The sequence below is a fragment of the Chenopodium album genome, chromosome 10 (genome assembly GCF_948465745.1).
Source record: "Chenopodium album chromosome 10, dcCheAlbu1.1, whole genome shotgun sequence".
Classification (NCBI taxonomy): Eukaryota; Viridiplantae; Streptophyta; class Magnoliopsida; order Caryophyllales; family Amaranthaceae; genus Chenopodium; species Chenopodium album.
This window is the reverse complement of record NC_137843.1, coordinates 160,784-173,942: the sequence shown is the minus strand read 5'-3', so window position 1 is coordinate 173,942 and position 13,159 is coordinate 160,784. Positions and strand designations below refer to the sequence as shown.

At 34.8% G+C, this 13,159-nt stretch overlaps 2 protein-coding genes across 3 annotated transcripts; both read right to left on the bottom strand.

Moving 5' to 3' along the window:
• Nucleotides 1–572: 572 nt before the first annotated feature.
• LOC145561788 (uncharacterized) lies at nucleotides 573–5,441 on the bottom strand. Its single transcript, XM_081621896.1, has 5 exons — nucleotides 5,102–5,441; nucleotides 3,946–4,124; nucleotides 3,591–3,675; nucleotides 959–1,028; nucleotides 573–884 (listed from the first exon to the last, which is right to left on the bottom strand). Exons 1-5 carry the CDS (start codon nucleotides 5,337–5,339, stop codon nucleotides 773–775), a joined length of 684 nt encoding a protein of 227 aa, XP_081478022.1. The 5' UTR covers nucleotides 5,340–5,441; the 3' UTR covers nucleotides 573–772.
• A 1,929-nt stretch (nucleotides 5,442–7,370) lies between these two features.
• LOC145561787 (transmembrane and coiled-coil domain-containing protein STS1-like) lies at nucleotides 7,371–13,026 on the bottom strand. Of its 2 annotated transcripts, XM_081621895.1 has the most exons (14): nucleotides 12,748–13,026; nucleotides 12,586–12,667; nucleotides 11,401–12,067; nucleotides 11,138–11,290; nucleotides 10,900–10,997; nucleotides 10,684–10,775; nucleotides 9,941–10,011; nucleotides 9,699–9,834; nucleotides 8,977–9,036; nucleotides 8,793–8,875; nucleotides 8,539–8,615; nucleotides 8,303–8,373; nucleotides 7,802–7,859; nucleotides 7,371–7,715 (listed from the first exon to the last, which is right to left on the bottom strand). In XM_081621895.1, the coding sequence occupies exons 1-14, from the start codon at nucleotides 12,987–12,989 to the stop codon at nucleotides 7,593–7,595; spliced, it is 2,013 nt and encodes a 670-aa protein (XP_081478021.1). In that variant the 5' UTR covers nucleotides 12,990–13,026; the 3' UTR covers nucleotides 7,371–7,592. The 2 variants fall into 2 exon arrangements, 1 of the variants encoding a protein (XP_081478021.1); XR_014094222.1 differs by lacking the exons at nucleotides 7,371–7,715; nucleotides 7,802–7,859 and having other exon boundaries at nucleotides 8,312–8,373; nucleotides 8,793–8,858.
• Nucleotides 13,027–13,159: the final 133 nt, after the last annotated feature.

Here is a 13,159-nt window from a genome sequence, read left to right as displayed (position 1 = left end):
ACGATTGGATCGATCGTGAGAGAGAAAATATGTTGAAGAAGATTTGTTTTTCGATAGTAATGTTGAAGAAGAATTCATGCCTCAAATTAAATAAAAATACAGTGAATGTCAAATGATTAAACTGAAACTCTAAGTTTCCCAAACATAATATTTGGATTTAAATTCCAAATTTAAAATGAAATGATAGTATCCAAACACTACCTTAATTTAATTTATGGGAATTTCATAAAGTTATTTGGTTAACAATGAGAGAAGTAACTTCCCATTGGAATTTCTACTTACCTAGGGGGGTTAGATAAGTAAATTCCTACATTTTGTAGAAGCTCAAAATTCCTAAGAAGTTCCACTTCCCCCATTTCACCAAATATTTGTCAACCAAACAACTCACAAAACTTGCAATCTAGGAAGTCTCATTTTCCTTTATGTCAAACAAATAAGCCCTAAGAAGGTGTGTATTGTAAAGCTTGAGTGGAGCTAAAGAAAAAGGGGGGTAATGGTGGCATTTGAAAGTTGGAAGACCAAGACTTGCAACATTAGCTCAACTTATTAGGGAGCGCATTACAATTTGAGTCTGGTTTGCAAAATTTATACATTGGATAACTTAGTAGAATACAATATCAAATCATTATGATACAGTGAGAAGAGCCTAGGAACAAAGCCATATACACTCTCCTAACATGAAAATAAAATTTAGAAAAAAGGACATAAAACTAACATATAACAATTGTTAATACAACTTGTATTTGCATTCCTATAAATTATAGACGCCATATCACTTTGGACGTCTATAAAGTATATCATCAACACTTTCTTTCACATAGTTCCCCACTTTCCGCATGTTTCTAGCTACTCCAGATGCAACAAGGCCTGCATTTCTTGAAAATCTGCCACAAACAGTTATAGTGTTAAGAGCTAATATCAAGTTGGCAAATTATATATCCACAGAATTGCAACTTGCCTCACTAGGAACTCCTCCCCCATAAGATGAGGTGTTTTAGACGGCCGGTGCTGAGGAAGGCCACGATCATCTGTGAGATAAGGAACACTAGACAAGTTATTCCAAGATCATGCATGATTTGTATATAATATTGTGTATCATTTTGCATTCCAATTTAGCCCTATATGACAAAATGTACGCAGGACTGCAAATTCCTCATCTTTATTCACCTGACAGCACTCCACAAACATTCAAGTCTTACTACCCTAATGCTCTAATGAGAGAGGTGTTCTTGTCATTTTTCATACAATATTCATCTCATCAGATCTATGTAGATTTATATATTTGCAACAGAAGATGCTGATGCTATAATTGGCTACAAAATAAAAGCGTGATAAACTACAAACCAGTTCACATAACAAGACACCACCAATTCACCAATCATCTTTGGACTATAGTTGATACTTGATAGTAAACAATTGATCATCTTGATAGTAAACAATTGATCATCTGAATATCATATAACAGAACCCAATGGCTGTCAAACGACAATGAGACAAATTTCCACATTGAAAAGAGAAATTCACCTGCACATGCAGGCAATGCAGCAAAGCAGCTTTCTCTCTCGATCAGACAGCCCTTTTGATCCTCTCAACCCTTCTCCCACCCAAAACAGAAACCCTAACCCTAACTCACCATTGTTTTGATTGGAAAAAAAATGCGGTGTGGGATGTGGGAAGGAGAAGTGTCTTAGCTTAACAAGCATGACCACACCCTTAGTATAAAGGAAGATATAAAGAAGCAACTAAGCAAGTGAGGTGCATGAAGAAACGTTAAAGAGCAGCAAGGAAGAGCCAATGACAGAAGCACTGAAAGTGAGATGCAACAATCTTATCAATCTCCATAAGTTATAATTCTCATAAATAAGTATCCCAAAATGCACACTCTAGAATTTGTCACTACAGCATCATCAATGGACGAGTTTCTCAAATTACATAAGGAAGGCTAATCAGGGATCAAAATGCAAATCTTGAGATCAAACTCAGAAGTTTCAGGTTGTTCCTCGTAGTCAGTACTGTATGAAACAGACACCTATAAAAAAAAATTGAACTGGAAGATGAAAGACAGAGATTCAACTAAATATCTAGCAGACTACCTGTTTTATTAATTGAGGGCAAAGGCAAATAGTTCTACAAAGCGGCAGCAGAAGTTCTCTCTCCCTTCTCCATCAGTCCAGCTTCCATAATCCATACATTTCTTAACTTCTTTCCTTCCCTCCCTAAAAGTTCTTAAAGAGAAAAAATAGAAGCCTATGTCCATCAAAAGAGTGTTTAGCTAATGTGTGTATAAAAAAGCTTATTATCCTATCCGTCAATCAACAACCCTTGGAAATTGAAAATGCCAACACCAAAACAGAACTGCATGGTTCTGCGACTAATTTGACATATAACATAAGGATAACAATTTTATTTTTCACTAAAATATTACCATGTATATAGTAATGTTGCAAGTAATAAGATATCTCCCCAAACAGAAATGTTGCAAGTTACAAAAATGAAGGAAGTTTGATAGGAGAAGCTTGAATGAACACTACAGAACCTCAGTTAATTTATTTGACAAGACTCGAACAATAGACAATGTAAACAGAGAGCTGAAACCCCGTTGCACTTATGCCGCATAATTTCAGGGTATTCCAATAATCCGATGCTATCAAACTACTCCGTATACATGTAAGGTCATCTAAGCGAACATAGCATTTCAAAAACGAAAATACTTATTCCAGGTAATCAGTCTTAACACAGTAGCGCACAACCACGGGAAAAAAAATAAAAAAGAAAGAAAAAAGGAAAAAAATAAATCTACAAGCAGATTATGATTGGATCAAGTGCACAGACCAAAGCTATGCTCTCTTCACCTTATTGAAAAAATAGATATATGAAGTTTACACATTGAATTGAATCTAACAAGACCCTACTATCTAACAAGACCAAAGTGTATTTTATACATTGAAATGAATCTAACAAACATGGTCAATATTCACTCAAGTCAGACCAAGCCAGAAAAATTCACACCACACAATAAAAAAAGAACATTATATAAGGTTAAGAGAGCAATTTAGATGTATTAATTTACTGCAAATATCGTTAAATGCACACAAGTATATATTATGAAAACTAGATATTTGAAAAATTCACAAGTAGACATCTAATAAGACCCCATAAGAACGATGGAAAAAAAATGACAATCAATTACAGTGATTCAATACAAACACCAAAAAAAACACACACACACATTCTTTAGTTATGAGGCTTGGCTCAGTAAACAGATGTACAAACTAACACCCTATGATTTTTAATCCAACACAGAGCCACTACCTAACAACTGTCTAACTTGTCTTTAGGATAATACAATACTATATACAAAACTGTTTGATACCAAGCAACAGAAGGGGAACATCCAACACAGCTCTCATTTCTTTCATTTACCATTCCTCATATCATATGAATATATCTCAAGCCAACATCTCCACTCAAAGAAAAACTGGAAATAAACATACCATAGAAGCTGAAATGCTAGCCTGTCAGCCAGATTAGTAGGATATTCCAATTACAACAAAGTGAGGTGGTGGCAATGTGTTATGTAATCATCTTACCTTCCTTATTTTGAGAATGGGAGGGGGCAGAGGCCAGGATCGGAGCAGGGGCGTTATGATCAACGGGCCTTTTGTCCACCAAAAGCTGCCAAAACAGTAAACATCACAAATATAAACAAATGTCTAGAAAGAAAACCTAAGTTAAAGCACAACCACAAAGCCTATTTGGGATTCCAGTTTTAATTATCCAGGACAATGACAATTGTCATATACTTGTATGCAATAAATCATGATGATGCCAATACAATATTGTACAAAATATTGTCATTGGACACAACCCAGATAGTTCCCATCTTTCATATACTAATAAGAAATGGACAATCCACAAGAAACAGATTACAGGAAAGAACCAGACCTCAACACCAACACAAACAGGAAGCTCAGCTCGAGGCTTTTGTTCGCCATTCAGAGGTGCTGCTTCATTTTTATTATTCAAATAAATGGAGTAACCAACACAAGCATACTTGAACTCTGTTAGACTGCGTCCTTCTTTAGAGGCTTCAACTTCAGATTCGCTTACAATATAGCTAGGCACTGATCAACACAAACAATGATCACAGAAACATTAAATTAATTTTCTTAAACAGCATTTCAGATTGAAGGAAAAAAAAAAGAGTGCTTAAGCAGCCAAATTCCAATGTTATTGAATAATCAAAACACCAATGATACCACTTACACAAATTTGCCATTACTCAGCTCATGCACTGACTATAAGATCCAGGGATACTGTCCAAGGCAAACAATTTATAACAACAAAAACTCTAATGGCCCATTTGGTAGGTGGTAGACATTGGTAATATTGGGATGGAATGTAAGTGTAATTCTGCACGTATCATCCAAATGTCCAGAGTAATGCAATACCATCTCCAAGCTCGTATTTTCATCATAAATTTACAATACCACGTAAAACACCCCACAAGTTGTAATGGTGGCAATGAAGATCTATAAAGATAAAGAGATACTAAGGGGTGAGCTAGCATTACATGGGCATTAGCTTAGTTATTTTCTTACATTTTGTAATTAAGATTCAATCTCATAGCCCGCTTATTATAATCAAACAAATGGCTATCAAGAAACTCCTATTCGAATCAATTCTTCGATGGAATGTTTGAGCTTGAAGCAAAATTTCAAAGCAAAAACTATAAATTTAAAAATCAAACACTGTAGTACACATAAAGGGATTATCCAGTTTCCTCTAAAATCAAACATTTCTCAGGCATAAAGTCAGAAACTTCAAATTAATCCGAGGACACCAAACAACCCAATTAGAATCCAGAAAATTGAATACAATCACTTGAACAAGAAAGCCTCAACCACACCCTACCCAAGATCTAAAAAAAAAAACCACCAAAATGTACAAAAACGTCAAGCTAATACCCCATTAAAGTGCCTCAAAATTGGCAAAAGAAACCCTAATTATAATAAAGAGAAAGACTTTATTCCCTAAAATTAGTGAAATACAACCCTAAATAATAACAAAATGAATAAAAAAAAAAAAAGGGACATACAACCTTGTTGAAGGGATCGAGTGAAGCCGACGCAACGAGGGTTACGGCCTTTAGATTTGAGGTGGGAAGAAAAATAGAGAGTGCCTTTACAAGATTTGCCCTGACGACCTTTATCAGTTTCTGGGTTTTTAGAAGGAATCTCCCTAACCCTTTCTTCCTCATCATCATCTTGTCCTTCCCTCTTTCTCTTCACCTCCATTGATGCTTCTCTCTGTTTATCTTCTCCAATTCCGCTGGACATGTCTCGTCTCAGATTTTAATTTCTTACAGAACCAGATTTCCGATCAGCAGCTCATGGTATACATATACACAGTATACAACTGCGTCAGCCGCTCTCAACTTTTATACTTCTCCGTTCTGATTTTATTTGACATGCCGTACCCCTACTTATAATCCTTTTGTATTCCGTATCATAATAAACATAGCAATTTGATTAAGATATGGTTTCAACACACAACTTTAATCATTACGAATAATAAATATAATTACATATTATTTTTCCGTCAATTTTCTACGGTTACGTTTGGTATTTTAAGAGAATAACTAATAATTACATATTATTTTTCCATCAATTTTCTATGGTTACGTTTGGTATTTTAAGAGAATAACTAAATATTTATAGTACTATATAAAGAGAAAGGATTTCTTCATCGATAAATTTTATTTTTCCTAAAATAGCGTTCTACTTTTTTAAAAACATTATTTACCCACAATTAATAATTATTTTTTTTTTTTGAAAAAAACTATCCTACCATAACTACCCATAAACATAAACCATTATTTAAAAAAAAAAAAAAAAAGAATTATCTATTATAACTACTCTATAATAACTGCTCCACTTCTTTCACATAAAAGGTATATCTTCAACTTTTCTTATTCCCTATTAAAAAAACTGCTCTTGGTTTTTTTTTTTTTTATGGTTAATTTTTTTTTTTTTTTTTTTTTTTTTTTTCTAATTAGCTTGTGAAGTATAATGAAAAATACTTGGTTTTTTTTTAAAAAAGAAAATACAAGTTCATTAGTCTAATAAGCTGTGATGATTATCATGGGAGGAACCTGAGTAAAATAGGAGTACTCGTAGTAAAGTAAAACTGCTAGATTAACAGCATGAAGTTAAAGGGCTTAAGTCGACGAAAATGGAAACAACTGTCTTCCTCTATGAGCTACACTAACGCTGCCACCACTGATTTACACTCTTTGCCGCGAAATATATGCCTCCCCTTAGGGGTTGATATAATGATTTGGCTTTCCTTTCATTAATTTATTGTTAAAAGTAAATGAAAAGTTAGCAAAAGTGAATAAAAATAATCAAAGAGTAAATGAAATTGCTTTAAAAGTGAATAAATTGGAAATTTTTTTTATTAAAAAGTTGCATAATTATATTACAAAAATGTCATTAATGAGGCGGGTGAAGTGCACATCGTTGGATGAAACACGATGGACGATCTAGGTTACTTCCTAGATCTACTTATTCACCTTGATTCTCCAATGATGTCTTGTGTAGTTATCATGAGTCTCAAAGAGCTACAACATGCAATACATGATCTCATGAAATTTTGTAGAATGAACCATCTTAGCAACATCCAACAGGGGTTATCAAGTGTTCTAATTTCAATTTACAACTGGCTCACAAAAGAGCAACTTTCTTTGTATTGCCTGAATAGTAGGGACAAAGTATTAAAAGCAACTAGTATTTAATTTTTGTGTATATTGAGATGCACAACGAATAATAACTAGTGATGTATTCTATCGACACCCTAGATAGGATTCGATCTTGCCCCTGAAGAGCCACTATCATAAAGGAGTAACATCCATATAGATGCAACTATTGGAGCAAAGTTGTTAATAGAATAGTGTATATTTAGTGTAAGAGGTAAGAATGAAATTATACAGGTTGTCTGCGTTTGATTTATATGTGGTGCATTAAGTGTACAATGGACATTTTAGATTCATGCTAAAATGTTCCACAATTCAGGTTGTCTGTGTTTGTTTTATCTATGTGACACATTAAGTGTTATAAATGACATTTTAGTTTCGTGGTAAATTGTAAGGTTAATAGTTCCGACTTCATTTCATTTTTATTTTTTATTTTTATATGGACTCTAGTAACATCAATCGTTAAGAGGTGTCTTCATATAGAAGAGAGATGCAAAGCCATTAAACATTATTCACAGTAATTTAGAGCTGTGTCTGAGTAGAATCCTAAATAATTGTATGGATAGCAAATTTGTGTTAATATTCAATTATCAGTAATCTATTATTGAAACAAATAGGATCCAAGATATCCCTTATATAACAATGGTCTTCCTTTATTTTTATTGATCATTTGTTACAACAGCATTCTTCCTTGCATCTATGAGACTATATACAACAACAGAAGAAGCCAAACTTTACCATCAGTGTTCAGAAGTAAACAGCCTGGTGTTGCTGATAAAAAAATATTAACCAAGGGCAAGAAAGTTGAGTATTAAGAGTTAGCTTGAAGTATGATGCTCTAATTTTTAGTAGCTGAGCTTCTGAAAACTGGGAAATATGTATCCAGCTCAAGTTGGTCCAAAATCTCTTGTGTTGCCCACAAATAGGATGAATGACCTTCAATGGTATCAGTTGCATCCACCTAAAGGAACAGGAATATTAAAGTTAAAATTATTAGGCAACAACAACTCCCTTCAAGTGGAACAAAACAAAAAGCAGAGAACATACATTCTCAATACCCGGAATATCAACCGCTTGGATTCCAGCTAAACCCTTTGAGAGAAGGCTGATCAATGAAAATTATCAGCTTCAACATCAGTATAAACAAAATTGTCCATTCATGAAATTCATGTTTGGATGTAAATCACACAACTCCAACCTCAACATGTTCATGTGATTTGCTAAATGATATTCAAAAAGACTAGAAAAGTCAAGTCATGAATGCAATGTACACCAGCAATAGTTGCAAAGGGAAATGATGCTGATACTATTAAGGCTCTAACCAGTATTCACAAATGTATTATACCAATAAACCAGATAACCACAAGTCCACAAGTAAATTATTCACTAAGCAAAAAATCAAAATTGAAGGATTGATGTGGTGTGGCAACCACTTTAAGATATCGATTTACTTTAGGAAAAATGCTCTTGTTATCAGGAATTCAGTCATTATCTGATGCTAGAACTCTTAAAGCATCCCATTCCATTACATATTTAGTATTTACATACCTAGCACGGAAGGCAACACCCAGCATCCAGTCATTCTGGGAATAAACATTGATAAATCTTCCAGCAACAACCTGCATAATGAATTTTTTAAAAAAATCCAAGAATTACCATACAGAAAAAGTAAAGGAGAATTGCCAGTAGTCAGAGGTCAATGAAATACTCTGCAACTGTTACCACTGCATAGAAATTTCAGATAAACAATGCAAAAGTACAATGATTGATAACTTTTGGATTACCTTTCGAACAGCTTCCCAATTTTCATCTTTGATTGGAATGGGTGCCCCAAGAAGAACAACTCTTTCAACAAGATTAGCTGTCAAATAAAAAAAAAAATAAGAATGCATTCTCAGAATAATCGTATAAGCATCCATCAATTGAAAAGTGCATTTGCATTTTGGGAAAATCGAAACCATTCTTCACTTAGGAAACCTCTTCTTTTTTATTTATTTTTTGGTCATTAGGGGGCGGATTGAGGGAGCAGGGGACATACCTTGATGTTCAGTTTTAGACAAATGTTGGAGGCACCTGAAAATTACCCTAGCTCCTAATGAGTAACCTACAAGTGTCACAGGCCTGAAGAAGATTTAGCAACCAAATAAGTACTGCAGAAAGTAATTGCCCAAAAACTATAACCATTAAAGAATACTTATCCATCGATTTGTTATATGAAATACCTGTTCCCTTGCAATCCTTTCAATAGAACTTCAGCAAGTAGCTTTCCAGCTTTGTCCGATCTAAAATGTCATAAAAATTTAGGAGGCTATGGCAAAAAATCTTTTACTGGTTGAAAAGCTATAAGAGATGAGCAAATAGATCATATTCCTTAATTTAAAAATAAGAAGATTAAGTCATTCAAAAAGAAAGATAAGAAGAGAGATCAGATTTTCCTCCACCAGTAGCACTGTTAGATAGAAAGCAATTAATATTACTAAATCCAGATAGGTGCGTAATAGTGCTCAAGAAAAGGGTCAAAGCTTGGACCTGATTATTCAGTTTGATTGTAAAGTTGTAATAAAGTCAGACTTGAGACGTAAGAGCCAGGTACAAAGAAGATGAGAATTTTTTAAAAAAATATCATAATCTGTGGCAATGGCCAATCAGGAGAATAGCGGTTAGATTCCCAATCAAAAAACAAAAAACCATGAGAACTTAAAAGATTTATCCCCCATAAAACTGGATTTTTGGACTAATAAACAAGAGATATTAGGCAGTTGCTGCAGTCATAGGATTAGAGGCCCAACCAAAAGATATTGAGAATGCAGTATACATATTTGCCATAGTGGCACTAGATGGAAACGGGCCATCCTTATTTCTTACATAGAACACTTCAAATTTTACAGTCAACACCTTCAAATTTTGCAGTCAACACCTTCAAATTTTGCAGTCAAAAGAATACCTGTCCACAGCAATTGTCCACTTGCTGTCTATAAAATCGGTAAGTGCAAGTAAGGTGGCTGGCCAAGCTAACGCAGTAAGAAGTGTGCTTAGTACTGTCAACATGGCCCCTTGCTTCATCAACCCCAAAGCAATACCTATGAAAATTAACACAGTCATGTCATATATTCAAACCAATGTCGATACACTGGAAGCAGTGAAGCACTCCTAAGCAAGATCTTTGAAGTTCAATAGAAACATTACTTGATGTGACCCAATCTTGTATTGCAGTACTGACAGCAATTAGATGCTTTGACTCCCATACCAGCACATACCTAGACATTTTCAGTGGCATATTATAGTGAGAGAATAAAACTAGTATTTTGAACTCTTACATATACATTAAGAAAATGTAAAATAAAAAGTCGCAGAAAGTCAAGTAGGATCCGAATTGTTGTCGGCCACTGAAAATGAGAAGCAGTATATACTTTGTACCATTTTTGGTATGTCCCAGCTCTCAAAGCAAAGTTACCACTTTACTTTTGGTAAGTTTTCATTATGTCAAAATTTCTCTACAGATCAGAACAACACCCATCCAACCACTTTGCTCTCATTTTCTTTCCCACCTTAATGTCTTGCCCTAAAGCAATGTTAACTTTGCTCTAGAACGAGGGAAGTACATAACTTTGGAGCTCAGGTTAGATGGATGAAGCAAATAACGGATAATTGTAGAGCTAGAAAACAGCACTGTTCAAAGAAGATAATGGTAAGAAAATGATTATCTTGATTTCAAAAAAATTATTTAACTTTGTGGTAAAGGTAATGAGGTTAAATCACTAAACTGCTAGTCTGCTATGTAGTTTGACCTATTAACTGTTGCCAACACTATTGGTTCAATTACAATCATTACATTAATGAACAAGTTCATTGCTTTCTCTGTTTAGCATAACATAATATACATCCAATGACAAAAGTTGGTCATGCCATAAACACCGGCTGCAAAGTACCTTTCTAGGTTATTAGTTAGTCCTTCCCAGGGCATTATAAAGTCTTCCTCATCGAAGACAAATCCTGAAACCAAAATCCCGACTGCTAGTCGCTGAAAATAAGATTAATACAAGAATTAAAAATCATGTGTAAAGAAATCAATATATGAAATGAAAGTGGGTACACAATTACAAGAAGATAAAACAGGATCAATAAATCAAATCGAAAATACTCACTCCTTGCCCGTGGTTTTCTCCTACAGCTTTGAACTCAAACTCATCAATATCTCCAATCCTCCTAGCCATCTTGGTACCACTGAGGCCAGCTCCAGCCGCTGCATAGATTTCAGCATGAAGCATGTTATATAAAGAAAACAACTATCTGGGTTTGACATCATCTCCTCAAATTCAAAGAAAGAGAAATGGTAGTTAAACTATAGAGAACAGAAATCAAAGTTAAGCTGAAAGAACTTACCTCCAAATGAGGCAGCAATGGCAACAGAGCCAGCAACAGAACCGGCAACACTAGCTGCAGCTGCAAAACCACCAGCTCCAATCACAGGAATAATGGTCCCCAAAGTAGGGGCCAGAGCACTAAACCCAGCAGCAATTGCAGGGGCAGCTAGCCCTGTTGAATTCAGTATAATCAAACACGCTTGTTATTAAAAGAAAACATTACCACATATAAATGAAATTGAGGGAAATATTAAGCTTATTTCATTCAAAAACAATGCATACCTCCTGTGATGGCCAGTAAGGCTCCCCCAGTTACAGCAGCAGCTCCAATGATTCCCCCACGCTTCCATTTGGCCCATGTACTCTTTTCTGAACCAGTTTCTCCTCTTTTTAATTCTTCCTCCTTTACTAAAGCCATAACAGAGCAAGCAATCATAGTCTCCATTGCCTCCACTTTTGGCCATTTGACATCAAGCCAAGTTGCAAGTAATCGTAATGCAACACGATGTCGAGCATCATAGCCCTTTCTTTGCTTAGAATTTTTGCTGTCTTCTGACATAGTTGCAAGGCTTGCTGAAAGAAGTTGATATAGAAGTGTTATTTTCCTCTCATAGCCAAGTATTCTCTCCTCCTCCACTGGGTCCTCTTTGAATTTATATTCAGATCCTTGAGTGGGAATTTCTTCAGGAACAGTTGCAATAGTTCTTTCCTGTATAGACTGGATCACCTCTACCTCATCAGCGGTTGATGGTGTCTCTGGCACCTCAGGGACAGAGCACTTTTCTCGGCGTTCCTGTGCATACTCACGTTGTTTATCTCTCTTATTTTCAAAATCGGTAGAAGCTTCCATGCTAGCCTTCATACAATCAACACCTTTTGCCAAAGCAAGCTCTTGATCCTTTTTTTCGGAGGAACTTTCCTCACTTTCTTCTGAAAGCAGTCTCAGATACTGCCATGAGTCACAAGTAGTAACAACAATTATACGAGATTACAGAGTAAAAGGCATGCATTAATGGTTAATGAAGCTGTAGTTTTCATTCAAAGCTAAGAAACACAGATGACTAAATTCAAAAAAGAAAACCTTAATCAATGAATCCATATCACTCAAACTTTAAGGTCAATTGAATATTTGGTATCAGATGTTAAGATTAAATTATAAAATTAGAGTCGAAAGCATTCTTTCTACGCTATGAAAAATGAATGAACATAATTTGTAACATGTTATAGAGACCCTAAATATTAAATTAGCCTTACAAAGAATCACTAATAATGAGTAATGTGTTATTAATGTAATAAGCATGCATTCAAATGTCGAAGGCTCTTTCTTTTCTTTTCTTTTTTTTTTTTAAAAAAAAAAAAAGGAATTAAAACAGAATATGAAATTTGTAATCCATAATTTCATATAGTATGAATATGAATATGAATAATAGAGTACAAAAAGAAAAAGAAAAAGAGAAAGAGAATGACCGCTCCAACATGATGAGAAGAATGTGAAGCGCCAGCAGTCTCTTCAATCCCAGACCAGGCTCCAGAATCAATCTCCAGAAACCTTGGGGATGCAAAACAAATTTAATAAAAATAAATAAATAAAAAAAATAAATAAAAAGAGAGAATGCATAAGAAATTAACTGGAGAATTGGGCGAAGGAGAGCGGAATCGGGATGAACCCAAAGATGAGGATCTTCGGAGACAGAATCAGCACTGCTGCTAGTGCTACTTCCGGTGCTAATTCGCTCATCGTCTTTGTGATTCTGATGAGATAACCCAACACCAAGAGGCCGAGACTGATGAATCTGCGCCTCATGAATTGCTAACCCGAATAACGTTCCTGCCGCATACCTCTGCGTCGGAGATAGAAGCGCAGACGCCATTCTTGATCGCACCACTATTTTTTTTTTCTTAATTAAAATACTTACTCTTATTATTGCTACTTAATAATCCAATTTTATATATTGAGTTCTATTCAAAAACTTTTATATTTGACTTCTTTAAAATAGGATCTGATTGGTTATCAACGTCAACTAGCTTAGTTGATTTCCTC

Excerpts from the sequence above, each read along its gene's own strand:
- LOC145561788 (XM_081621896.1), bottom strand. The coding sequence starts at position 5,339 with ATGTCCAGCGGAATTGGAGAAGATAAACAGAGAGAAGCATCAATGGAG. Across the intron at positions 4,125-5,101 it reads CACTCGATCCCTTCAACAAG|TGCCTAGCTATATTGTAAGC; the intron begins GTTGTATGTCCC and ends TGTGTTGATCAG. Across the intron at positions 885-958 it reads GGGGAGGAGTTCCTAGTGAG|ATTTTCAAGAAATGCAGGCC; the intron begins GCAAGTTGCAAT and ends TGTTTGTGGCAG.
- LOC145561787 (XM_081621895.1), bottom strand. The coding sequence starts at position 12,989 with ATGGCGTCTGCGCTTCTATCTCCGACGCAGAGGTATGCGGCAGGAACG. Across the intron at positions 10,998-11,137 it reads CATTGCTGCCTCATTTGGAG|CGGCTGGAGCTGGCCTCAGT; the intron begins GTAAGTTCTTTC and ends AAATCTATGCAG. Across the intron at positions 9,835-9,940 it reads ACAAGATTGGGTCACATCAA|GTATTGCTTTGGGGTTGATG; the intron begins GTAATGTTTCTA and ends TAATTTTCATAG.